The sequence below is a fragment of the Salvelinus alpinus genome, chromosome 23 (genome assembly GCF_045679555.1).
Source record: "Salvelinus alpinus chromosome 23, SLU_Salpinus.1, whole genome shotgun sequence".
Classification (NCBI taxonomy): Eukaryota; Metazoa; Chordata; class Actinopteri; order Salmoniformes; family Salmonidae; genus Salvelinus; species Salvelinus alpinus.
In genome coordinates this window covers 40,336,353-40,363,562 of record NC_092108.1, presented here as the reverse complement: position 1 = coordinate 40,363,562, position 27,210 = coordinate 40,336,353, and the positions used below count along the sequence as shown (strand labels likewise).

Here is a 27,210-nt window from a genome sequence, read left to right as displayed (position 1 = left end):
TCTCCAGGAAACGTAATGTTGCTTGCATAACCCCGGCTCTCTGATATTATAAGTGAGATATTTCACTGTAGGATTCCCCAGAATCTCTAAGTAGCTCGAAGAACCAATCATACCCGTCTGTCGCCCGCCCTCTGGTCATTCTCGAGCATGCCAAACGTCCTCACACTCTTGCGAGTAGGGAAATGTGGTGAGATATCTCACTCATATCAGAGAACCAAGGTTACACAAGTAACCGTACGTTCTCTTTCAATTATTCGTTTCTATCTCACTGTGGGTTATGGCTAACTCCAATATCGCACATGCTCTCTGAAGCCAGGTGGTCTCACATATCAAACCTAAGAGGCCCCAATGAAGGTGCAGTGACATCCAACCGGTAGAACACAATATAAGTGGGGATGCTGAACAAGCCGCAATCGCAAATCTCCAGTAAGGAGATGCCCTTGCACAGTGCCCAAGATGTAGCCATACCTCTGGTGGAGTGAGCCCTCAGGCTCTCCGGAGGCTGTAACCCCTTGCTATTATAGGCCAATATAAGAGCTTCCACAATACAATGTGACAACCGTTAACGAGAGAGGGGCCTCCCCGGACGACGCTGGACCAATTGTGCGCCGCCCTACGGGACTCCCAATCACGGCCGGTTGTGATACAGCCTGGAATCGAACCATGGTCTGCATTGAACCATGGACCATGGTCTGAATCGAACCATGGTCTCTAGCACTGACCACACGCCTTAGACCAAAGCGGCACTCGGGAGCCAAATTGATAGACATAGCAAACAATGCACACTTTGAAGTTATAAACAATGATTAGCCACCAAATGGTGGGACAGAGCGCATTCTGGAGAGAGACGTGCCTTGTGCATCTGAGCCACAATCCCCATATTCTTGGACCGTGGCATCCCCGCAGCCTCCTCAATTGATTAGTCCACTGAGACAGGTTAAATAAAATGAAAAAAACATTATATCTAATTTTATTTGTCACATGCGCTGAATACAACCGGTGTAGAACCGTTGTATTGCTTACTTACAAGCCTTTAATCAACACTGCAGTTTTAAGAAAATAGAGTTAAGAAAATGTTTACTAAATAAAATAAAGTATATATATTTTTAAAGTAACACAATAAAATAACAATAATGAGGCTATATACAGGGGGTACCGGTACAGGTTAGTCGATGTAATTTGTACATGTAGGTAGGTGTAAATTGACTATGCATAGATAATAAACAGCGATTAGCAGCAGTGTAAAAACAAAGTGGGATAGTACAAATAGTTTGGGTGGCCATTTGATTAATTGTTCAGCAGTCTTATGGCTTGGGGGTAGAAGCTGTTAAGGAGCAGTTCGTACCTAGACCTGGTGCTCTGGTACCGCTTGCCGTGGGGTAGCAGAGAGAACAGTCTATGACTTGGGTGACTGGAGTCTTTGACAATTTTTTGGGGCCTTCCTCTGACACAGCCTAGTGTATAGGTCCTGGATGGCAGGAAGCTTGGCCCTCTGTAGCGCATTACGATTGAATGCCGAGCAGTTGCCATACCAGGCTGTGATGCAACCAGTCAGGATCCTCTTGATGGTGCAGCTGTATAACTTTTTGAGGATCTGGGGACCCATGCCAAATCTTTTCAGTCTCCTTTCTTGGTGTGTTTGGACCATGATAGTTTGTTGGTGATGTGGACACCAAGGAACTTGAAACTCTCGACCCGCTCCACTACAGCCCCGTTGATGTGAATGGGGGCGTGTTTGGCCCTGCTTTTCCTGCAGTCCATGATCATCTCCTTTGTCTTCCTCACGTTGAGGGAGAGGTTGTTGTCCTAGCAGTAACCTCCTCCCTATAGGCTGTCTCATCATTGTCGGTGATCAGGCCGACCACCGCTGTGTAGTCAGTGAACTTAACGATGATGTTGGAGTCGTGCTTGGCCACGCAGTCGTGGGTGAACAGGGAGAATAGGAGGGGACTAAGTACGCACCCCTGAGGGGCCATCGTGTTGAGGATCAGCGTGGCAGATGTGTTGTTTCCTACCCTTACAGGTGTCTGGTGTGCCATAAAAAATGTAATCTATTTGTGAATGCTTGACAAAAAAATAATGTTTCAATACAGACCCCTTTTGTCATACAATATTCCAGACCTTATGAAAGTTGCACAGTATACCCTTAATCTTGTAATAAATCAAATCAAGTCATACATAACTTGACATTTCTGCCATCCATTGTGACATTGTTGGAGGAGAAAGGAGCCATCAACCTTCCAATTAATGGCAATGCATTTCTATAAATGCTATGGTTACACAGTTTCCTCTTATAACAGTCTGCAATATCAACATTTCCAAGCAAACAAAAACAGGGAAAAAGGAGAATCTGTAGACATGCTGAGATAAAATAACATACTCTTTGCCAGAATTCAGCCAGCCTTCACAAGGTCATAACATATGCAAATACAGTATGCCCCCTTTTGTGTTTTACATCTCCAGCAGAGGAAGTACATTTCTGAGTGTGGCATATAGTACGTTCTATGGATGGTCTTAAATTGACGTAATTTATGTCTGGGATTATATGAACATGAATGGGCATTAAAACATATCTGTATCCATTCATCATCATCAATAGTGTCTCCCAGGTCTTCCTTATATTTTTGTTTTACATGTTTTGTGTCATCGGGAAAAGCATCTATCAACCCTTGATACAGTTTGGAAATCAAGTTTTGAGATTTGTCAAACTGCCTTAAAATTGTTTCAATCTTTGAAACTTCTGGCTTGTGCAGTGTGATCTGTTTCACCTGTCTTTGTGCTTGTCTCCACCTCCCACCAGGTGTCTCCCATCTCCACCCCATTATCCCCTGTGTATTTATACCTGCGTTTTCTGTTTGTCTGTTGCCAGTTCGTCTTGTCCCATTTTGTCCTACCAGCGTGTTCCCGTGTTTCCTGTGCGCTAGTTTTTGTTTTCCTATAGTCTTCCCAGTTCTGACCTTTATGCCTGTCCTAACCCTGATCCTGCCTGCTGTCCTGTACCTGCTTGATTCTGATTTGGATTACGACTCTTTGCCTGCGTTGACTCACCTTTTGCCTGCCCCTTGTTCGATAATTAACTCTGAGACTCGTACTATCCATCTCCTGTGTCTGCATCTGGGTCTTAGCCTGAGCCTTCATACAGTGTTTGTTGCACAGAGAGAATAAAGTGTTGCATCTGAAAAAGTTATACTCAGCAGTCACAGACTGGTGTGGACCTTGCCGGTCAAGGGTTTGTCCCAATTGCGCTTGGCTTCCACCATGCAAGCTGGGATAGCTGGGCGGAGATGCATGCCTGGGACGGGGAGAGAGGGGAGTTTCCTTCTGTCCTACCAGTCCCTCTCTGGGTTCAGGCCACTCAATGGTGAGTGTGGTCGCTGCCCATTTGAAGACATCACTGGCCAAATATCTGTCATCCTCTACCGATACCCCGCTAAGGACAGAAGAGGGCCTAGAGGTAACGACTTGCGCTTCCTTGTCCTCTTCCTCCTCCGCTGATGACGAGGTCCCCTTCCCCCTCCTCTGGGGCCAAGCCCTGGAAAAGTGGGTGAATGTCCTTGGGATAGCCATCCATGTCGTCGACCCATGAGGGCTTGGTCTGTGAGGTAGTCTCCCCGCTCGAAGGCAGTGTGTGAGACAAACCACATTGGGCTGCTCTGTGCACTCTCCGATGGATGGTGTTAGCAGCAAAATCCTTACAATGGATGCATGACCGGGGGTCGTTGAATGCTGCTTCCATGTGTTCGAGACTCAGGCAGACGACACACAGTGGGTGCGTGTCCTTTCCTGATATGGTTGCCCTGTATGGACATGGATGTACTGGGGACGGAGCCTTGCTAAGTACCCCTAGCGCTGAGCTAGCAGACCCCATGGCTCCAAATAACAGCTAATCTGAGAACAAAGTGAAAAGCCACAATACCCTCACATACCCCTCAATTCGAGCCCTGGTTTTAAGCCCTTCACTCACTGACACTAAGATATTTGAGGAGTGCATGGTGACTGACGGAATTGGTTGACAAAATCTATGGATACTAGACTGTAATTTAGTCTGTCAAACAGGTAGATCGACCTCTTATTTCTTGAATAGGAAGAAATAGGCTCCAACACAAAGCCCTCTTGGTAATAGCCTAAAGTCATATTAAAATGAAGACTGTTTAAATGAATGAGGACTTCTCAAATTAGCCAACTTTCAGCACCCATGCACTGTCCATCTCCGTGGCTGCTGCTTCATATTAATGTAAAGTTATGTAAATTACTCAAATATGTCTTATTGTGAGGTCAATAACTCTGATAAATAGCTTCAATAAGGGCAACTAAACATATGTTTTTTATTAAAATAAATTATAGCAGTAGCAAGCTTACCTCCGGTCCTCCTTCTCATCTTCGCGCTCTCCCTCTCAAACTGAACAGGACATCAGTCCCCTCCATGATGTTTTTAAAAATAAATGTATTTAACTAGGCAAGTCAGTTAAGAACAAATTCTTATTTACAATGACGGCCTACCCCGGCCAAACCTGGACGATGCTGGGCCAGTTGTGCGCCGCCCTATGGGACTCCCAATCACGACCGGATGTGATACAGCCTGGATGTAAGGCTACGTGTGTCCATGCTCATCATGAAACGAGAGATGAGAACCTCGGTGAATACCGGTAAACTTCGTATTTAGAAGTTATTTTCCTGTAAAAATTGCTTGTTTCCCGTTTCACATTTGTTAAACCCAAATCCTTCTGTAGGCTACCCTTACCCTAGGCCTACTATAATGAAGGCTGGTTCAACAGCAATGCTTCGTTCTTTTTATCCTGCCGATTTTATGACATCATTACATTTTATATTCATTTATTGTTGTTGTTGAGAGAAAAAACGAACAGATTGCTTGTTTTTCGTCCAATTTTATTCAAACCAAACATAGAATAAATGACACAGTCCTGGTTATATGGTGAAAACGTCCATGATGCGCATGCAAATTCAGCTTCTGGAGAAGTGTAAAAGCGTTCTGTATGGTGGTTCCAATATGTATACAAAACATTATATTTAGGAGCACTCTAAAGGTGAGTGGACATTCTCCATTTTTCTTTAAATTGGATCTCTGTTCAGCTACTGTGAAAAGTTTGGATGTTTATTTTTTATTTTCTTATTTCACCTTTATTTAACCAGGTAGGCTAGTTGAGAACAAGTTCTCATTTGCAACTGCGACCTGGCCAAGATAAAGCATAGCAGTGTGAACAGACAACACAGAGTTACACATGGAGTAAACAATAAACAAGTCAATAACATGGTAGAAAAAAAAGAGAATCTATATACAATGTGTGCAAAAGGCATGAGGTAGGCAATAAATCGAAAAATTACAATTTAGCAGATTAACACTGGAGTGATAAATCATCAGATGATCATGTGCAAGAAGAGATACTGGTGTGCAAAAGAGCAGAAAAGTAAATAAATAAAAGCAGTATGGGGGGTGAGGTAGGTAAATTGGGTGGGTAGTTTACAGATGGACTATGTACAGCTGCAGCGATCGGTTAGCTGCTCGGATAGCAGATTTTTAAAGTTGTTGAGGGAGATAAAAGTCTCCAACTTCAGAGATTTTTGCAATTCGTTCCAGTCGCAGGCAGCAGAGAACTGGAAGGAAAGGCGTCCAAATGAGGTTTTGGCTTTAGGGATGATCAGTGAGATACACCTGCTGGAGCGCGTGCTGCGGGTGGGTGTAGCCATCGTGACCAGTGAACTGAGATAAGGCGGCACTTTACCTAGCATAGCCTTGTAGATGACCTGGAGCCAGTGGGTCTGACGACGAACATGTAGCGAGGGCCAGCCGACTAGGGCATACAGGTCGCAGTGGTGGGTCGTATAAGGTGCTTTAGTAACAAAACGAATGGCACTGTGATAAACTGCATCCAGTTTGCTGAGTAGAGTATTGGAAGCTATTTTGTAGATGACATCGCCGAAGTCGAGGATCGGTAGGATAGTCAGTTTTACTAGGGTAAGTTTGGCGGCGTGAGTGAAGGAGGCTTTGTTGCGGAATAGAAAGCCGATTCTTGATTTGATTTTGGATTGGAGATGTTTGATATGAGTCTGGAAGGAGAGTTTGCAGTCTAGCCAGACACCTAGGTACTTATAGATGTCCACATATTCTAGGTCGGAACCGTCCAGGGTGGTGATGCTAGTCGGGCGTGCGGGTGCAGGCAGCGAACGGTTGAAAAGCATGCATTTGGTTTTACTAGCGTTTAAGAGCAGTTGGAGGCCACGGAAGGAGTGTTGTATGGCATTGAAGCTCGTTTGGAGGTTAGATAGCACAGTGTCCAAGGAAGGGCCGGAAGTATATAGAATGGTGTCGTCTGCGTAGAGGTGGATCAGGGAATCGCCCGCAGCAAGAGCAACATCATTGATGTATACAGAGAAAAGAGTCGGCCCGAGAATTGAACCCTGTGGTACCCCCATAGAGACTGCCAGAGGACCGGACAACATGCCCTCCGATTTGACACACTGAACTCTGTCTGCAAAGTAGTTGGTGAACCAGTCATTAGAAAAACCGAGGCTACTGAGTCTGCCGATAAGAATATGGTGATTGACAGAGTCGAAAGCCTTGGCCAGGTCGATGAAGACGGCTGCACAGTAATGTCTTTTATTGATGGCGGTTATGATATCGTTTAGTACCTTGAGCGTGGCTGAGGTGCACCCGTGACCGGCTCGGAAACCGGATTGCACAGCGGAGAAGGTACGGTGGGATTCGAGATGGTCAGTGATCTGTTTGTTGACTTGGCTTTCGAAGACCTTAGATAGGCAGGGCAGGATGGATATAGGTCTGTAACAGTTTGGGTCCAGGGTGTCTCCCCCTTTGAAGAGGGGGATGACCGCGGCAGCTTTCCAATCCTTGGGGATCTCAGATGATACGAAGGAGAGGTTGAACAGGCTGGTAATAGGGGTTGCGACAATGGCGGCGGACAGTTTCAGAAATAGGGGGTCCAGATTGTCAAGCCCAGCTGATTTGTATGGGTCCAGGTTTTCCAGCTCTTTCAGAACATCTGCTATCTGGATATGGGTAAAGGAGAAGCTGGGGAGGCTTGGGCGAGTAGCAGCGGGGGGGGCGGGGCTGTTGGCCAAGGTTGGAGTCGCCAGGAGGAAGGCATGGCCAGCCATTGAGAAATGTTTGTTGAAGTTTTCGATTATCACGGACTTATCAGTGGTGACCGTGTTACCTAGCCTCAGTGCAGTGGGCAGCTGGGAGGAGGTGCTCTTGTTTTCCATGGACTTTACAGTATCCCAGAACTTTTTGGAGTTAGAGCTACAGGATGCAAATTTCTGCTTGAAAAAGCTGGCCTTTGCTTTCCTGACTGACTGCGTGTATTGGTTCCTGACTTCCCTGAACAGTTGCATATCGCGGGGGCTCTTCGATGCTATTGCAGTTCGCCACAGGATGTTTTTGTGCTGGTCGAGGGCAGTCAGGTCTGGAGTGAACCAAGGGCTATATCTGTTCTTGGTTCTGCATTTTTTGAACGGAGCATGCTTGTCTAATATGGTGAGGAAGTAACTTTTAAAGAATGACCAGGCATCCTCAACTGACGGGATGAGGTCAATATCCTTCCAGGGTACCCGGGCCAGGTCGATTAGAAAGGCCTGCTCGCAGAAGTGTTTTAGGGAGCGTTTGACAGTGATGAGGGGTGGTCGTTTGACCGCGGACCCGTGGCGGATACAGGCAATGAGGCAGTGATCGCTGAGATCTTGATTGAAGACAGCAGAGGTGTATTTGGAGGGCAGGTTGGTCAGGATAATGTCTATTAGGGTGCCCATGTTTACGGATTTAGGGTTGTACCTGGTGGGTTCCTTGATGATTTGTGTGAGATTGAGGGCATCAAGCTTGGATTGTAGGACTGCCGGGGTGTTAAGCATATCCCAGTTTAGGTCACCTAACAGAACAAACTCTGAAGCTAGATGGGGAGCGATCAATTCACAGATGGTGTCCAGGGCACAGCTGGGAGCTGAGGGGGGTCGGTAGCAGGCGGCAACAGTGAGAGACTTATTTCTGGAGAGATTAATTTTTAAAATTAGAAGTTCGAACTGTTTGGGCATAGACCTGGAAAGTATGACAGAACTTTGCAGGCTATCTCTGCAGTAGATTGCAACTCCTCCCCCTTTGGCAGTTCTATCTTGACGGAAAGTGTTATAGTTGGGTATGGAAATCCCAGAATTTTTGGTGGCCTTCCTAAGCCAGGATTCGGACACGGCAAGGACATCAGGGTTGGCAGAGTGTGCTAAAGCGGTGAGTAAGGCAAACTTAGGGAGGAGGCTTCTGATGTTGACATGCATGAGGCCAAGGCTTTTTCGATCACAGAAGTCAACAAATGAGGGTGACTGGGGACATGCAGGGCCTGGGTTTACCTCCACATCACCCGAGGAACAGAGGAGTAGTAGGATGAGGGTGCGGCTAAAGGCTATCAAAACTGGTCGCCTAGAGCGTTGGGGACAAAGAATAAAAGGAGCAGATTTATGGGCGTGGTAGAATAGATTCTGGGCATAATGTGCAGACAGGGGTATGGTGGGGCACGGGTACAGCGGAGGCAAGCCCAGGCACTGGGTGATGATAAGAGAGGTTGTATCTCTGGACATGCTGGTCTCAATGGGTGAGGTCACCGCATGTGTGGGGGGTGGGACAAAGGAGGTATCAGAGGTACGGAGAGTGGAACTACGGGGTCCATTGCAAACCAAAACAATGATAATGATAACTAGCCTGAACAACAGTATGCAAGGCATATTGATATTTGAGAGAGACATACAATAAGGCATAAAGTGATTGCAGGTCTTGATTGGGAGAGCTAGCTAAAACAACAGGTAAGATAACAGCAGCAATAACAGGGTGCTAGTCTAACACAGCAACAACAGGTAAAAATGGCGACGACTAGGCAGAGAGGGTCGGATTAACTACACACAGATCCTGAGTTAAAGCACAGAGCCGACAGATAAAACACAAATAAACAGAATGGAGTACCGTGAATTAATGGACAGTCAAGCAGGCATCAGCTATGTAGCCAAGTGATCATAGTGTCCAGGGGGCAGCCGTAGATGGAGCAGGGAGGCCTCCACTAAGCTAGCACGCGGCGTTTAAAGTTAGTAGCCCGGGGGGTGGTCTGCTCAGACGGAGAGGGTCTGCTCAGACGTGGTCGTGTCGACAGAGAATCCAAGCCGGATGGCGATGGCGAAAGAGAGGTTGTGAATTGTAGAATTGTGTTTGCTAACTGGTGCTAGCTTCGTGGCAGTGGCGCTAGCTGCGCTAGCTGCAAGCTAGCTGTGAGGATCAGAAGTAGTGGCTCAGGGATTACGGCAGGAATCCGGCGTTGTTGTCGAGAGACAGTCCGATGCTGGTAAATTGGTGAGTAATATCCAGGCTAATAACAGGGCTGGTGTCTGTGCAGAAGGTAAAAGCTGCTAGCAGCGGCAAAAAATGGCTAAATTAGCTTGTAGCTGATTTAGACCAGTTGTGATGGATTGGCAGGGCTCTGTGTCGTCAAAAAAGGTCCAGTCCAATTGGCAAAAGAGGTATTGTAGCCCAAGAATTCGCTGGTAGACCTCTTCGGCTAGCCGGCAGATGGGCCTAGCTCGAGGCTAGCTCAAGGCTAACTGGTGCTTGCTTCGGGACAGAGGTGTTAGCCAGTAGTAGCCACTCGGTTGCAGCTAGCTAGCTGTGATGATACGGTGTAATTGTCCAGAGCTTGCGTCAGGAATCCGGTGATGTGGTAGAGAAAAAGCAGTCCTATATGCTCTGGGTTGATATCGCGCTTGCAGACTGGCAGGTATTGGCCCGAGCTGAAGCTGGCTGTGTCCGAGTTAAGGGTGAAGACCGCAGCAGTGGCTAACTGACTACTAGCTAGTAGCTAGTTATCTGGCAAGCTTCTGATTGGGGTTACGGTTCTAAAGTATAAAAAATAGCAGGTCCGTACCACATTGGGTGAGGCGGAATGTAGGAATGTATATTCAGTTCCTAGATGGAAAGTGAAATTAAAATATATACGAAATGTATACGAAAAATACGAGGACTATTTACACGGGACAAGACGGGACAAGACAAACACACGTCCGACTGCTACGCCATCTTGGATTACAGAGGATGTAAAAACCCTCCATAGTCTGCGTTGTTTTAATAGCCTATTACATGCCCGCAGGGAGTAATTATTGTGCCTGTAAGTGTATTTAGACATAGGCTATTTACAACAAGCTGTTGTTTTGTTTCGAATTTTATTTGAATTATTTGCTTTCTTTTTAGGCCTTATCAATAATGAATTGTATCTCGCTAATTGACAACGTTTGGCATGTTCATGCTCATCCATAATGTCATTTACACTAGGCCTAGCCCCTATATCAGCGCGAATGCTATGCATATATTTCAACAATGAAGCCATGCAATTACTTAGAACAATGTGGACTGCAAACAGGTTCAAGTTAAGATATTTAGCAAAGATGGGATGGGTCTAGATTTTGTTATTTAATTTCTGTAAACGATTAAACAAACTATAATGGACTAACATTGGAATTGGAGTTGATTCAAATGCAATACATAAAAGACAGTAAATACACAACTTGAAGCAACCACATATTTAGCCATGGAGCACGTTCTGATTGGCCAGTGAGTGGCCAAGCCTGACACACCCACAACTGGTTTATTCATCAAAACCTAGTCCCTTTGTGCCACCAGCACCCCACTGAAAATTTTTGGTTGTGAAAATATCAAAAATATTTGTTACACACCACCGGACCTATAGCGCTACCTACTGCCAGCGCATAGATTTACCATTGCGTTAGATTTGTTAATCAATTACAAATGACATGACCCTCCCCTGGAAATTGAAAAATCATGACCCTCCCCCATTTTCCTCCGGGTAACAATTGTGTAAATTTCGGTCACTCCCTTATGCATAAGCCCACATGAGATGTGAGTTCAACTACCCTACTACCTCCCCATTCTGTGTTACATCATAACACCATAGGTCTTTCCCCTTTTTATACTATCAATAGTTGTTTCTCTACACCCTATAAATATAGGCAAATCGATGTGAAAATGTTCTCTCTTGTTTATGGTGCCAAAACACTCTCTTGTTTATGGTCCCAAAACTCTCTCTCTCTGGCTCTTTCATGCACGCACAGACATAGACACACAAATAAAGGATAACTATCCCACTACCCCTGGTGGAGGTAGTCACTATTGAAAGAGCCAGAAGTGGGTTTTAGATTTAGGGTACAAGGTTCTGCAAGTCTACAACGTCAATCAAAGCCGGCTTGACCAACCCCCTTTTCCCTTCGGGCCAGCAGGTTGTAAAGCCATTAAAGAAAGCATCAAGGATTTTCTTCCCAATAGACCTCTTAGTGCGAGCCTCCCTTTCAAGCTGTGGTTAAGGTTGGGGGGGCGAGGTCTCCTTGTTCCTAAATGAACCATGTACTGTTTTTGGAGCGCAAGATTCGGTATTATTCTTATTCACAGCGCTGTGTTCCTATTCGGAACTTTTGAGAGAGCATCCACCAGCAACATTAAGGTAAATCGCATACTTTTCATTCAAAAATGGTTTTTATCTTATCCATAAAGCCGTGCGCTTCAAACATCCTTGTTCTCAACGCAAATGTCTGCTCGTGTATGCCGGTATTTGTGTGAAAGCATTCAAATGGCAAGATTACGCTGTTTTCTAGACTAGCCTACTAACCCATGCTTGCCTGCAACAATTTCAATCCATTCGGTACTGTAGGCTATTAGTGAAGTTTAGGTTTTGCGCCTTCTTTTCCGCTATCCGTTTCATGCCGAACTCCTTTTCTAGACTCTTTATGCTTTAAGATCAAAGCCCCAGCTGGAGTCTTTATTTCTGCCTGCCTGGCATTTCCGAAGCTGTTGAAGTAGCTGCACATTATTAGAGAGCTTCGTGGTCCACTGGACTAAAACTAATGAGGCAGGGGCGGAAGACGAGGAAGGATACGGTACTGAATTGTACTTCAGTTTAAATTGAAGGAAGGTAATCTGGAGACGTTTGACATGGGATATTACAAGAGGATCCTATGGGCTAACAAAGCGGCTAGTTTACCTCAAACCAACATCAGGGAACTATGTTATAACACAGCTTTACGGGAACATTTTACAGACATGCTTCAAACCGTCTACATACGTGAAAACAGCATTTATGAACGATATGGTTTTCCATTTCCAAGGGTTCGTGTCCATTCTTGATGTATGAGTAACAACTCAGCCTCTTGAATCATCCACATGGCATCCACCTGACCCGTGCTCGGTCGCGGCAGCAGCTGACCCGCTTAACTCCAGTAACGTTGTAATACAACTGTCCCATGCACAATTATCCCCCCCACCGGACGCCGCCGCCGCCTCCAAAAGTATACTAATTTGTACTTCCCGGGAGGTCCATTGTTTGAGAGCCTGGTGCATTAAAACGTAAAAAAAAAACGAAATAGTCTATTTAGATTCCTAGATATCCAGAAGGCATTCAGAGAAACATATGGGGCTTGCACATTCTTGTTTGGACAAGCATCTAGTCCCCCTAGTTGAGTTACAGAACTGTCAGTCTTTTCGGATTTTTGCTCATGTTTGTGATTTTAGCAAAATTGCTTTTTTTTCATTACCAGTTCTTGTATTCAAATTTGTGGTGATGTAAAATGAGCGTGTTGTGAAATCTATATGGCTGTCATATAGACTATAGGCCAGCAAAACATGCAAACACAAGTCTTCGCAAAATTATAAAACTAAAATTATAGGCAACCTAAAAATACCACCCAAAAAATGCCTGCAAATCATTCAAAATGTGCAGATGAATATAGGTTCTATAACCACAGTTTCTACTCTTGAGAAATATTGAGTGTGAAACATTAATCATTGGGAAGAAATCCGAGGCCCTAGAACAGTGTGGCCAGCCATGGCAGTGTCTGTGTGCTGTTAATGCACTCTAATGGTCAGGTTTAGAGGGCTACGATTAACCTGAAGTCTAGACAACAGGAGTCAGCTTCAGTTACTCACAGACAGTCACTGGCCCTTTCATCTAGCACTCGTTTTAGCAGCCCTCAATCCTCCCTCTGTCTCCATTCCCCCTCCCTCCCTCCCTCCTTCTCTTCCTCCTCCTCCCTCCAGTCTCTCATCCACCTCTCTAACTCATCAAAAGCACAGTAATGCTCTTAAAAGTCTTGGCCTGTCTCTACCTCTGTAAAGAAAAGATATTCATAGCCAACCACCAGCTCTGTTTTGAATTTTAGGCTCTTTCTTTCTCTCTCTCTTTCTCCCCCCCCCCCCTCTCTCTCTCTCCTTCCCCCTCTCTCTCCCTCCTAAATGGATTACAGGTTTTGGTTAGGTTTCTGCTTTCCTTTAAGTCACAGAAGTAAACTGTATCACCCCTGCATCTTTCACCACTTGGAATAAACTCTGAATGTCTATAGGTTTTAAGGCATACCCCAGGAGGTAGCAGCAGCCCTTTTGGACTCTGCTTCAGTCTGTGTATCCAAACACGTGTTAACAGGTTTGTCCGGTGGAAAGTGTACCATAGCACCATAAGTGGTTGCAATGTGTTCACTGAATGGTTTAGGGAAACACTCCCCAGTGTGTGCTTATTCATGCAGGGAGGACACACTTCAGGAACAGAGGAAGCATAGCAAAGTCAATCATGTTACTGTGTTGCTTGCTGCCCTTGCTCTTACACACAGACAGAACACTTACAATGGGAATCTTGTGCGAATGCCACCTAAAGTGATTTTCGGTCTTTTCGTTTTCCGTACCCGCTCGGGTTTAATGGAACAGTCCAGCCAGCTGCTGCTGCCAATTGCAGTCTGCACAGCAACCCTACTGTTAGAGCTACAGGGCTTTTCCCAACACGTATAGGAAACAACACAACTGTCCCTTATGCTTTCCTTATGGGGAGAGAGAAGAAGAGACGAAACAGTTCTGGACAACCTAAACTACATCGAGACGGACATACACACGCAACAAGCACCCACGCGCACACACGCATGTGCATCCTGTACATACAGTGTAATACACATGTAAAATACTCTGTCTCTGCCAGGACAGTAGTGACGGGAGGGAGGAGGTCCAGCGGCAGAGCCGGCACAGCCAGAGGCACCAGAGCCGGGGACAGCAGCCCGACGAGGTGGCCCAGTGGTGGGGAGAGTGGAGCAGCTGGTCCACCTGCTCCAGGACCTGTGGAGGAGGGGTGCGCTCTCAGGAACGACACTGTCTGCAGCAGAGGTAAAGATACACCATCACTGACCTGACGAAGATCCACTCTTGGATTGAAACGTTGCCTAACAAAAAGGTATGTGCTGGAGCAATCGCGTGTGCTGGCCGGGCCGTACATTATTTCTACAACCAGTTTTTCCTGGTCAGGAAATAAAGGCAAAACTTGGGAACCTAACTAACCATCACTTCTTTGAAGCTGCCACTGCCTGCTATGGTTTTTAGGCAGTAGAGAGCCAACCCAATGCTAGAATTAACTAGGCCAGTGGGACCAAGGAGTCAGGCTGCTAATCATTATGGCTACTCAAATTGGTTAAAAAAAAAGTTTTGAAAAGTTAGCTTGCCAACTCATTAATGTTGTTTGTGAAATACTCTCCTGGAGGAAAATTAGACCCAACACTTACATTTGTTTTTGGGTTATAACACACTGTTTGAGATTTCTGTAAGAGTGACAATATTTCCCACAACATGCTAGCTATGATGACAGCTACCAAAATGAACTCCAATTCAATTCTACCATACTCCAAAGGCTCATTCAGGAAGCCTGGAAATTGAGGTTCAACCATCACAGAGTCAACCAATCAAGACTTATAAAACGCTTCCTGTTTCCTGCTGTCACAAACTGTTATGACACGCTTTACACTATTACACTTATGACAGCCTAATGTAGGCATTACAACACACACTTACTTCCAAGTGTTCCGGAAATGTCTCCCAGCAGTGGTCTGACCAGGACTGACAGGCTGCAGTGCTGCTAACACACACACAGACACACACACACACAGACACACACACACACACACACACACACACACACACAGTTTGACCCTGAACTGAACCCACTTCTCATACTGGGGGGTGTCAGTCCTCATCAGCGGGTTTGACTCCAGAGTTCATTTAAACGGCTGGTAATTGGGGGCTCAATGACCTCCGGTCTGAAGTGTCTATGTTCAATCCTGCCTAACGGCCCCTGCTGTTGGTGTGTGTGACATAACATGTACTATAACATATAACATGTACGTGACATAACATGTACTATAACATATAACATGTATATGTGTTTTGTTTGTGGAGGATTCAAGGAATAATGCTGATGGATTTGTTTGAGAACTGGGTTTGTTAAATAAGGTGGATTGGGGTTTTCATTAACTTGACAGTTATGTGGATTAACAGTTTCTAGGGAGACAAATACAAAACGTCATATTTCCATATGGCTTAGATGTAAGTATAGGTTTTGACCCCACCAGTTTTCGTTTGAGAGAATAGGAGGTCGAGAAAGAGAGCAAGAGAGAGAGAGAAAGAGAGAGGGAACGAAAGAAAGAGACAGAGAGAGCGTGAAAAAGAGACGTTTCCCCCCCTGACAAATAACCTCCGGGGCACCCTCTTGCGGTCCGAGGAATGTCCTGTGGAATGAACATCAATCCCGGCGGTCAGCGGTTCCACATGACACGGGCCAGTCTGGCCGGAGTGACAGCCATATTTATAAAAGGGCTTTTAGTCAGGCGCTGGGCCATTTAGGGGGAGATTCCTCCCCAGATAAGCACCAGGGTTTGACTTTGAGCTGTTCCACCTGGCGCCCATTAACACTCCCCCTGTGTGGTGTGGGGGTTTGGGGAGGGTGAAGGGGGGTGGGGAGAGAGAGAGAAGAGGGAGATGAGAGTAAAGAGAGAGAGAGGGGAAAGAAGAGAGAGGGTGGGGGGTGGGTGGGTGAATGAAGACAAAGAGAGAGACAGGGAGAGAGGGAAAGAGAACAAGGGAACGAAAGAGGGGAGATGGAAAGGGTGTGTTAGAGAGAGAGAGAGAATGAGCGAGAGAGAGAAGAGGAGACCCACATCTGGAGGGGAGGAGTGGAAGCAGTGTTGGGGAAAGCTCTGAAAAAGCCTGGGAACGTTCAACATCTGGAGTCTAGGTGGGGCTCAGACACATCTAGCTCTCACAGTCTATCTCATGTTAGAAAAGTAGGCTAAACATGAAGGGCTGACTCCTTAAAGGGATTACCACAGTGGAGATACTAGAGTAACTCACCTTTTTCTTCTATGAGCTTATCGTGAACCTTTGAGGCCACTTCCACTTTACAAATCTTAAGGAGTACACTGTAAGACCCTTAACAAGGCTCAAACTAAGGTATCTTTATTGTAATATCCCATTGTGTCTGCTCATGCCAGATAAGTATGTTTAAAACCCTTTCTCTCCAGACTCACTGCCACACAGAACATCAACAGTTCCTTCTGTGTCGGATCTCCGAAGCAGTATCAGCTATGTCCATTTCAGGTATGCTTTTACACCCAACACCATGAAGTGAATTTTCTCCTCTCCTTTTGGGAGTATCAACTGAGTCTCAACAACAGTTTTTGCTCGGCACCTACTAGCTTATGCACCATTGCCCTAACCCATTTCTAATGGATTACGTTTACATTGATTCAGCACCCCTTTAAAAGAGCAATCTGCAGTTGCTACATACTCTTTGGACTTATAAATTAAGGATATATACTAATTGATTCTTGAAGAATATACAGGTATCTTACAAAGTCAAACCCTGGTGCTTATCTGGGGAGGAATCTCCCCCTAAATGGCCCAGCGCCTGACTAAAAGCCCAGATGAGCTAAGTTTAACTGTCGTACCCTGTCGGAACCCAAAATATATGCTAGTTTTACTCCAATGTTTGGAAACATTATACATGTAAACAAACACTCTATAGCCTCCAAATATGCTCAAAACCGTAATTTTGATATCTTGGATGGTCAGTCCTGGCATCAATAGCTCAGTCTACTGTATGCATTTAAGATTGTTTACATTTCTCCAGGCCCATCCCTCAGCTTTTTACCAAAACAGAGGCAGGGTGCCCGTTGTTATTGTTTTCAACTGCGGACTGCCCTGTTAAAGGGGAATATGAGCTTTAGACCGAAGATGTTTCAGTGTCACAGTCCAAAAAACATGCCTTGCCTACTCTACTTCCATTTGTTTCTGAGACTTGGTTTACTCTTGTCTCATCCTGCTGTTCTCGTCTTTCTCCCCAGCCCTGCGTCAGTACCAGTGTTAGCTTTAAGCAGCAGCAGTGCTCCCAGTTCAACGCCAAAGCCTTCGGCAGGAGACACTATGAGTGGGTGCCCCTCTATCCAGGTAAGCAATGAATTAGTCATAGATGGTTTTCGTTCTCTAAAATGCTATTTTGCTAGGTCCCAATTATCTCTCCTCCCTATAGAAGTGTGCGGTTGTTCACCTTCACTGATTCGAAAAGGAAATGACTGGTATAAGAAATATGGTGAAGACTCCCCCGAGCCCATGCCTCCACCAATCCTATGCTTTTAGAATTGTGGGAAGTCATGAACATGTGCACACTTCAGGAGAAAGAAGCTATTATTGGGACGCACCTTCTATTTCTCCCTCTCTCTCCTTCTTCCTTTCCCTCTCAAGCTTTTGCCTAGTTGCATTCATTTGATGTTCATTTTTTTCTCATGATTACTCCTTCATTTGTCTCCTTGTCTTTCATTCTTTTGTCTGCCTCGCTTGGCTCTTGCCTGCCAGAATCAGGAAACGAGTACCTTTCCATAGAACGTCTTACATCATGCTTTAAGGCCCCAGTCCAAAGCTTATGTCATCTTTAAACTTAGACTATTATGTCTCGGTTTCTAGGTAAATGACATATAGACATGACAAATAAAAACATTCTCATTCATATCTAATCGCATTTGGGGGAATTTCTCAATCCCTTTCTAATCAAATCTCCGTTCTAGACAATAACCTCAGGGACTGACTTTTGTAGCTAGCGTCAAAACAGCCTTAACGAACTTAAGAGTATCTGAACATTTCTTTAAGTTGTTCTCTGTCACTTCCTGGCCCAGATGACTACATCAGTATCTCCAACAAGCCGTGTGACCTTCAGTGCACCAGCACCACAGGGGAGAGGCAGCTGCTGGTCCCTGCCCACGACGGAACCTACTGCCGGGACGGCATCTACCAGGGCGTCTGCATCGAGGGCCAGTGTCAGGTGCGCCACAGGGATCGGTATTAGGACCATACATTTTTTCCCGTGATCAACCGCTTGAGTCTCTTTTGGTTCAAAGCATCTGCCAATCAATGTCAATCAATGCCCTTTGGACCTAGGTCTGTAATGAGTTGTTGCCAGGAGATGTTTTTACCTAATTAGCCACTTGAGTCTCGTTTGGTTCAAAGCATCTGCCAAACAATATACCTAGTTTTCCTGGTCAGGTCACAGGGTTAGGAAAAGGATCCCAAACGCATGAGGACTTTCTTCTCTTCTCTCCCCTGGCTGCCCTGTACTACAGACGGTGGGTTGTGACGGGAAGCTTTACTCCAGTAAAACAGTAGATACGTGCGGCTTGTGCGGCGGGAATGGCAGCTCCTGCTACAGAGTGTCTGGATCTCACCGGAAAGGGAGCACACAGTTAGGTATATCTTAAGTAGTATCAAGAGGTTATACAGCATATCCTACCTTTTTAAGTGCCCTTCTAAACATCTATAAAATCAAAGAGCCCTAACCTCCATTTCACAGTGTGCCTGGAAATAAAGGTGGGTGATCTTGTTTTTTTCCCTTTGGATCAGGTTATGTGTTTATCACCAACATTCCTGTTGGTGCCACCGACATCCAGATCATTGAGAGACGGAAAACCGAAAATATACTGGGTAAGATTCAGATCATGTTGTATTGAATTTTATTGGGATACAGTAACTAGAAATTGTGAAACTTAACAAGCGGAACATGTTTTGGAGCAGAACAACCTTCATAGTTACTAGAATTAAGAAATATGAGCTGTTGTTGATTTCCGTGCGATTACCATAGGCCCTATCCAATCAAAACTCGTGTCTGGGTTTGTGGAATAAATCTAAAACAAAATTAATTTAGCGAGAAAGTTGTTACAGCTGTTGTCCATAAGATCGTATTGCTTTCCTCCAGCCCTATCCGATGAAGCAGGACACTTCTTTTTCAATGGGAACACAATTATCGACAATCCCCGTAACTTCCGTGTTGCTGGCACAGTCTTCAAGTACAGGAGACCCGCTAACCTCTTATCAGATGGATTTGAGTACATCATCGCCCAAGGACCCACTGACCAGGGGCTAAACGTCATGGTAGGTATTTAGGTATGTACTGTCTGTAGGTAACTAGGGCATGTTTTCCAGTGAGTCCTAAAAATAGACAATTGACATGTTGGCTTTGTTGTAATGTGATTGAAAGGCCTCTTACCCTTTTATACAAGTACTACAACCTGAACGGAAAGATGCCCCACATCACATACGAGTACACCGTACCTCGCACCCCAGAAGCCCGCACAACAACCCCAGTAGCCTCACCTCCAGAGGAGGTCCAGATACGAGCACTGTCCGTTGTCGAACCAGCGGTCCCAGAACCATGGCCCCCGGTGGCCCAAGAAACAATAGCCAACGCCACTGCCACTGAACTCTCCTTCAATGATAATGAGATTGAAGCCAGCGAGGACTATGGGAAGCTGGGAAACCACAGTGGTGTTCTGGTCCCGGACGAGCCTCCAGATGTAGACCATGACCTGGATCATGAAGGTCTTGTGTGGGAACTACAGGCTCCTCTCAACCTCAGTCGACCTCCAGCCATGCTGGTGTTCAGACCAGCCAGTGAGATCTACCACAACAACCTGGAGAATAAGCTAGGAGACCAGGGACATCCTGCACCTGCTAACTACAGTGAGTCTGAGTAGGAAGTTGATATCTGGGCTGTGTATCCACTTGACTGTTTTACAGAGAGTTTTCACTTTCAAATGTACATACATTGTTGTATCTGTAACGTACAAGGACATTGGCCTGTAGTCTGTCACTTTTAGTCGGGAAGTTTCTTCGAGGAATATTATTGCGGGATATCAGCAAACAGTTTTGATGCCCTTTTGTAATGGGAATGTTCTGAAGAATTTTTAATGAGATCTGAAATCATTTCTATGTATTTTACAATATTTTACAAGGGACAGACTCAAACTTGATCGATGGCGACTCTCCCGGTCCCAATGGCACCCACCGACCATCCAAGCCCCTCCACAGGAGCCTGTTCCTGGACCTGGTCTCTGAGCCAGGAGGCTTCAGACAACCCTGCCAGGATGGCTCCAACCTCTGCCCTCTCCTGGAACTCAACACCAGCTCCTCCCTGGACAACAGCCTGGCCCAGCTGGAGATCTACCCAGGCAGCCTCAACCTCCACGAGGCCACGGCTGAGGACAGCGCCCCCTATGGACTCCTTTTCGAACCAGAGCCCAACGGGACAGAGAGTTCCAACCTCGTCAACCTCCACCAGGTAGAGCCGGTACAGGCCCCCGACACAGAGAGGTGAGCTGCCTTAGTGGAAGGGTGGGGGGGGGTCTTATACAGTGGGGAGAACAAGTATTTGATACACTGCCGATTTTGCAGGTTTTCCTACTTACAAAGCATGTAGAGGTCTGTAATTTTTATCATAGGTACACTTCAACTGTGAGAGACGGAATCTAAAACAAAAATCCAGAAAATCACATTGTATGATTTTTAAGTAATTAATTTGCATTTTATTGCATGACATAAGTATTTGATCACCTACCAATCAGTAAGAATTCCGGCTCTCACAGACCTGTTAGTTTTTCTTTAAGAAGCCCTCCTGTTCTCCACTCATTACCTGTATTAACTGCACCTGTTTGAACTCGTTACCTGTATAAAAGACACCTGTCCACACACTCAATCAAACAGACTCCAACCTCTCCACAATGGCCAAGACCAGAGAGCTGTGTAAGGACATCAGGGATAAAATTGTAGACCTGCACAAGGCTGGGATGGGCTACAGGACAATAGGCAAGCAGCTTGGTGAGAAGGCAACAACTGTTGGCGCAATTATTAGAAGATGGAAGAAGTTCAAGATGACGGTCAATCACCCTCGGTCTGGGGCTCCATGCAAGATCTCACCTCGTGGGGCATCAATGATCATGAGGAAGGTGAGGGATCAGCCCAGAACTACACGGCAGGACCTGGTCAATGACCTGAAGAGAGCTGGGACCACAGTCTCAAAGAAAACCATTAGTAACACACTACGCCGTCATGGATTAAAATCATGCAGCGCACGCAAGGTCCCCCTGCTCAAGCCAGCGCATGTCCAGGCCCGTCTGAAGTTTGCCAATGACCATCTGGATGATCCAGAGGAGGAATGGGAGAAGGTCATGTGGTCTTATGAGACAAAAATAGAGCCTTTTGGTCTAAACTCCACTCGCCGTGTTTGGAGGAAGAAGAAGGATGAGTACAACCCCAAGAACACCATCCCAACCGTGAAGCATGGAGGTGGAAACATCATTCTTTGGGGATGCTTTTCTGCAAAGGGGACAGGACGACTGCACCGTATTGAGGGGAGGATGGATGGGGCCATGTATCGCGAGATCTTGGCCAACAACCTCCTTCCCTCAGTAAGAGCATTGAAGATGGGTCGTGGCTGGGTCTTCCAGCATGACAACGACCCGAAACACACAGCCAGGGCAACTAAGGAGTGGCTCCGTAAGAAGCATCTCAAGGTCCTGGAGTGGCTTAGCCAGTCTCCAGACCTGAACCCAATAGAAAATCTTTGGAGGGAGCTGAAAGTCCGCATTGCCCAGCGACAGCCCTGAAACCTGAAGGATCTGGAGAAGGTCTGTATGGAGGAGTGGGCCAAAATCACTGCTGCAGTGTGTGCAAACCTGGTCAAGAACTACAGGAAACGTATGATCTCTGTAATTGCAAACAAAGGTTTCTGTACCAAATATTAAGTTCTGCTTTTCTGATGTATCAAATACTTATGTCATGCAATAAAATGCTAATTAATTACTTAAAAATCATACAATGTGATTTTCAGGATTTTTGTTTTAGATTCCGTCTCTCACAGTTGAAGTGTACCTATGATAAAAATGACAGACCTCTACATGCTTTGTAAGTAGGAAAACCTGCAAAATCGGCAGTGTGTCAAATACTTGTTCTCCCCACTGTATGTGCTTTAGTTTGTTGTTATTTGTTGGCCCTTTGCATTTTCATATTGTATAACCATGACATGCTTTTCCCCCATGCTTTTTGGTTCAATTCAGACGTTCAATCACCTTGATCTCTTCCTCCCATTCTCCGGGTTTTGTCCTTCTTCCTCCCTCTCTCTCCCAATGCGTTCCAGCAGCAATGAGTTTGAGGTGGGATTGCTAGACCGTGACATCAGCCTTGCTGACATGTACAGATGGAAGGTATCTGCGTATGCACCCTGCAGCTCAACATGTACCACAGGTGCAGCTACCAGCCACACCACACACAGTGTACACAGACACACACACACACGTACACCCCCCACATTGTACACACACATTCTCACACACGTTACACAAACATAGACACGCACCGGTACTGGCAAATCACTTAGTGTCTCTTCTCTCCAGGTTGATCATACCTCTCACTAAATATACTTTAGTCTCATTAACCAACTTAACGTAAAGGATACATGTTCACTGGGATGTTTTGTTTAACCCTGACTGTTCAACAGCTGTGTGAGTTTCGGTATTATATTGGTCATGGTAGTCTACGTTTCCTTGCCAGGTATCAGCACGTCCTACGCCCTGTGCGTCCGGTATGACGGCTCTGAGGTGGATGAGACTTACTGTGACGCCGTGACCAGACCTGAACCCACACATGAGTTCTGCACCGGGAAGGAGTGTCCACCCAGGTTAGATATCCCATATGATCAGTTTCACTGCAACATCAGATCGAGGTCCTTGTGGACCATTAAATAGTATTCTGAATTGTATTCCGTTGGCTAGAACCTGATGGTTTCAGAATAACGACTGGGTTTGTAGCTCCTTTGAAGCGCTATGCCTGTTGGCATTCAGTCTGCCGTTCCCTTCACACAAATAATAACTTTTCTCCAGTACAATTGTGACCGACTGGAGTTTGAACCTGGTTGCCCTGCATGCCATAAGATTGCGTTAGCCAGCGGAGCTAAAGCCTTCTACTAACCTTTATACTTGGTCTGACTGGGTCTTCGCCCTAGGTGGGAGACCAGTCGGTGGAGTGAGTGTTCGAGGACGTGCGGCGAGGGCTACCAGTTCCGTACAGTGCGCTGCTGGAAGATGATGGCTCCAGGCTTCGACAGCTCTGTGTACGACGAGCTGTGTGTGGCTGCAGAGCTGCAGAAACCAATGGCACGCAAGGCCTGCAAGAGCAAAGGCTGTGGCCCACAGTGGGAAGTCTCTGACTGGTCTGAGGTGTGTGTGTGTGTGTGTTTTAAAAAATGGTGTATCTGTCAAGGAATCTTTAAGATAGAAATGGATCTTCAAGTATGTGTTCTGGGTAACAGTAGGAACCATATGAAGTTGTAAAATGTTAGCTATCATACTTCATCGCTGGATCACGGGCGGCAGGTAGCCTAGTGGTTAGAGCGTTGGGCCAGTAATCGAAAGGTTGCTAGATCGAATCCCCGAGCTGACGAGGTAAAAATCTGTCGTTCTGCCCCTGAACAAGGCAGTTCACCCACTGTTCCTAGGCCGTCATTGTAAGTAAGAATTTGTTCTGAACTGACTTGCCTAGTTAAATAAAACAATAATAATCACTCAGGAGTGAAGGATCATAATAGTGAGTGTTCTCTGAGCGTTGATGGAGGGCAGTGTGGTCGTTTCTCTCTTCCAGTGTTCTGCTCGGTGTGGGGGACGTGGTTTGAGGAGTCGGGAGGTGCGCTGCTCCATGGAGACGCGTCTGTGTAACGAATCCTCGCGGCCACTCAGCGAGAAGGAGTGTGAGGGACCGCCCTGTGACCGCAGGTGGACTGTTTCGGACTGGGGCCCTGTGAGTTAACCACCCTCAGCTGCACGAAGGTCTTAGCCTAGGCACAGCTAACACCCAGGGGTATTCCCCAGGGGTATTCCCCAGGGGTATTCACGTGGTCAGGAAGAAACTCCTTTACACCATCAACTACTCTCAGATCGTCATGTTCTTAGGCCTTGGCAGCAACAATATGGGCTGATAAAGAATCTTGATATTGTATTTTGATAATATATAATTGATAGGAAATCAACACAGCTCCTCTTGATCTTGAATACGCTCTCCCTCCTTGTCCCTTTGTTTCCCTCTCTCTATTTCCCTGTCATCACGCACTGTCTCTCTCATACATCTTCTTACTCTTCCTTACTGTCCCTCCCTCACTCTGTCTCTCTCTCCCCTTCCTCCCCCCCTGGCTGTCTGTGTACTCTCTAAGTGTTCAGGGGCCTGTGGCGAGGGCAGGATGACGCGCTACGTGGCGTGCAAGAACAGCAACGGCAACGTGATCTCTGACGGCCAGTGCGACCTGGACCTCAAGCCGCTGGCCGTGTACCCCTGTGGGGACAAGAACTGCCCCGCGCACTGGGTGGAACAGGAGTGGGAACAGGTGAGTGTGCTGTAGCTTTATGGAGAAGAAAGACTTGCCTAGCAGGGCGGTCACAACAGCCTCTCAATACAAGTCAGATCTTTTATTTGAGAGGTCACCGTGAGTTCAGCTTCAGTCGTTTCTATTTTCATCCCATTTCATTCAATACGCTTAACAAACATTGTCGTAGCCGCGTTAAACAAACATTGTCATGGTAATAACGCAACAAACAAGTCCAGGCCTTACAGCAAGGACAAAACTTCATTAAAAAAAGGTCATGAAAAAAATGAATGCGGGACTACCGATGACTGGTTTTGGGCGTAACGGTCTTCCTTTCTTACCTGCATGTACCGCTGTGTGAAATGCACGATCCACAAAGGAACTACATGCAAGATGACAGAGAAGTCTCTGGCTGTGGCTGTGACAATCTTCCTCTCCTCCCTCCCTGTGTACCACCAGTGTAACACCACCTGTGGGCGGGGGGTGAAAACGCGGCAGGTGGTGTGTTCAGGCCTGGAGGACGGCGTGTTCAAGGAGTTCCACGGGCAGACGTGTGACTCCGCCCTCAAACCCGAGGAGAGCTCCGCCTGCTTCGAGAGGCCCTGCTCCAAGTGGTTCACCACTTCCTGGTCTCAGGTACATGTCGTTAGAGCGATCCAACCGCTGTCACTGTTACTCACTTACTTAGGACCATCAATGGACTCCTCTCCATCGCACTCTGTCTAGCGCAGACTCCTCTAGCTCATTCCACTGTTATTTAGACCATTCTATCAGTATTTAAGTCAGAGTTTAGTAGTAGATGGGAAAGAATAACTGCAGGGTTTGTGTGATGCTCTCACTCTCTCCCTTCTCAAGCACAGTACAAAATGTGGACGCTTGTCACTTTTTGTTCCTGTGTGTGAGTAATGCCGTTGCTTTTCTTCTCCTCCCATCACAGTGCAGTAAGACATGTGGCAGCGGGGTGCACGTTCGGGAGGTGAAGTGCTACCAGGGGGAGGAGCTAGGCCACAGCTGTGATTCCGCCCTCAAACCTGAGGCCGGGCAGACGTGTGAGGTGCAGGCCTGTCCCACAGAGGCCCCAGGTAGGAAGAACGCTGTCTGTCTGCCTAACTGTCTGTCTGTCAAAATGGCCACTGTAATATTGTCCCCCCCCTCTTCTCCCCCAGTTGAAGAGGTGTGTCAGGACAAGGCTACGGCCAACTGTGCCCTGGTGCTGAAGGTGAAGCTGTGTACACACTGGTACTACAGGAAGGCCTGCTGCCAGTCCTGTAAGAGCAAGGCCCCGTAAGGGCCAGGGGCCACAGGCCAGGGGCCCGCACTCACAATGGCCCCCCACAGAATGTGAAGACAGTCCCCATACAGGACACCTTGCACTGTGCCCTGGACTCTTTTCCTTTAGATTGTAGACTTGTCCTATAGCCTGGTTCCAGAAGTTATATGGCCTGTAGCCAACTCTGACTTGTTTTCATGCCAAAGCTACGGGTAACTGCCAAAATAATGGAAACACCAACATAAAGTGTCTTAATAGGGCGTTGGGCCACCACGACCCAGAACAGCTTCAATGCACCTTGACATATATTCTACAAGTGTCTGGAACTCTATCAGAGGGATGCGACACCATTCTTCCATGAGGAATTCCATCATTTGGTGTTTTGTTGATGGTGGTGGAAAACGCTGTCTCAGGCGCCGATCCAGAATCTCCCATAAGTGTTCATTTGGGTTGAGATCTGGTGACTGAGACGGCCATGGCGCATGTTTTACACCGTTTTCATGCTCATCAAACCATTTAGTGACCACTCGTGCCCTGTGGATGGAGGCAATGTCATCCACTCCCATCTGGGTAGAAATGATTCACCATGAAGGTGATCACCATAGGTTGGCGTTTACCTGGCCCTCTAAGGGGTTGAGTGGACATAAACCATGCCAGGAAAAAGCACCCCACACCATAACAGAGCCTCCAGAACCCTCATTTACTCAAGTGTTTCCATTATTTTGGCAGTTACCTGTACACGTTTGGAATGATAAGAAAGGAACGTTGCAGAGAGCGGTTCCCTAAAGCACATACAGATGAGACCAGGCTAGAATTGTCCCTCAATCCCTCCTTCCTCCCTAACCACTACCAGAACCTCATGCCTATCCTCACCCCTAACCCAAGACCTTCCACCCCCTCCACCTCTCTACCCCCTTTTCCTCCAAGCCCAAAACCCTGGGAGCCAGACCAACTCCCACCAAAGGTGCTATAATACCCTGGGTGTCGGGCGCAAACCGCTCAGTAACCGCTCAGTAACACTACAACCCCCCAAAGGCAGCTCCTGTTACGTGACTGTATATCGAGCTGGATCCACAGCTCCACGGTCAGGAGAGACCAACCGGTCCGACCGTCCAACCGTGGCTCGACCACTCAGTGCACGGTCTCTCCACCTCTTCTGCTGTAATTGTTCTAAATGTGTACTGTATGTCTCCAGCTGTTTTAGGAAGACCGAAAATAAAAGCCAAGCTGTTTTGGAAGTTCCACGGTTGTTGTTTTTTGAGTTTACACCGCTTTACCAGGCTACTATAGTACATTCCCTTGGACTTTTCCACAACACTTATAGAGCATAGTAAGAGAACATAATGGTTAGAGGTAATACAATAAACGTTGGTGGCCACAGAAGAACTACGGAATCTG

At 46.5% G+C, this 27,210-nt stretch overlaps 1 protein-coding gene across 4 annotated transcripts; it reads left to right on the top strand.

The window, feature by feature from the left end:
• The first annotated feature begins 11,244 nt into the window (after positions 1 to 11,244).
• Positions 11,245 to 27,054, top strand: LOC139550980 (ADAMTS-like protein 2). 4 transcript variants are annotated; one of them, XM_071362296.1, is made up of 18 exons: positions 11,258 to 11,513; positions 14,028 to 14,209; positions 16,393 to 16,468; positions 17,215 to 17,317; positions 18,040 to 18,185; positions 18,484 to 18,607; positions 18,761 to 18,841; positions 19,113 to 19,288; positions 19,417 to 19,876; positions 20,155 to 20,506; positions 22,329 to 22,435; positions 22,742 to 22,868; positions 23,193 to 23,406; positions 23,828 to 23,983; positions 24,393 to 24,563; positions 25,002 to 25,178; positions 25,480 to 25,624; positions 25,709 to 27,054. In XM_071362296.1, exons 1-18 carry the CDS (start codon positions 11,415 to 11,417, stop codon positions 25,828 to 25,830), a joined length of 3,018 nt encoding a protein of 1,005 aa, XP_071218397.1. In that variant the 5' UTR covers positions 11,258 to 11,414; the 3' UTR covers positions 25,831 to 27,054. The 4 variants fall into 4 exon arrangements, with proteins under 4 accessions (XP_071218398.1, XP_071218397.1, XP_071218395.1 ...); XM_071362294.1 differs by having other exon boundaries at positions 11,259 to 11,513; positions 20,149 to 20,506; XM_071362295.1 differs by having other exon boundaries at positions 11,260 to 11,513; positions 20,149 to 20,506; positions 22,332 to 22,435.
• The last annotated feature ends 156 nt before the right edge of the window (positions 27,055 to 27,210 follow it).

Coding starts and splice junctions, on each gene's coding strand:
- LOC139550980 (XM_071362294.1), top strand. CDS start 11,415: ATGTACTGTTTTTGGAGCGCAAGATTCGGTATTATTCTTATTCACAGC. Junction 18,608..18,760: donor GAAAGGGAGCACACAGTTAG/GTATATCTTAAG, acceptor CCTTTGGATCAG/GTTATGTGTTTATCACCAAC. Junction 25,625..25,708: donor CTGTCCCACAGAGGCCCCAG/GTAGGAAGAACG, acceptor CTTCTCCCCCAG/TTGAAGAGGTGTGTCAGGAC.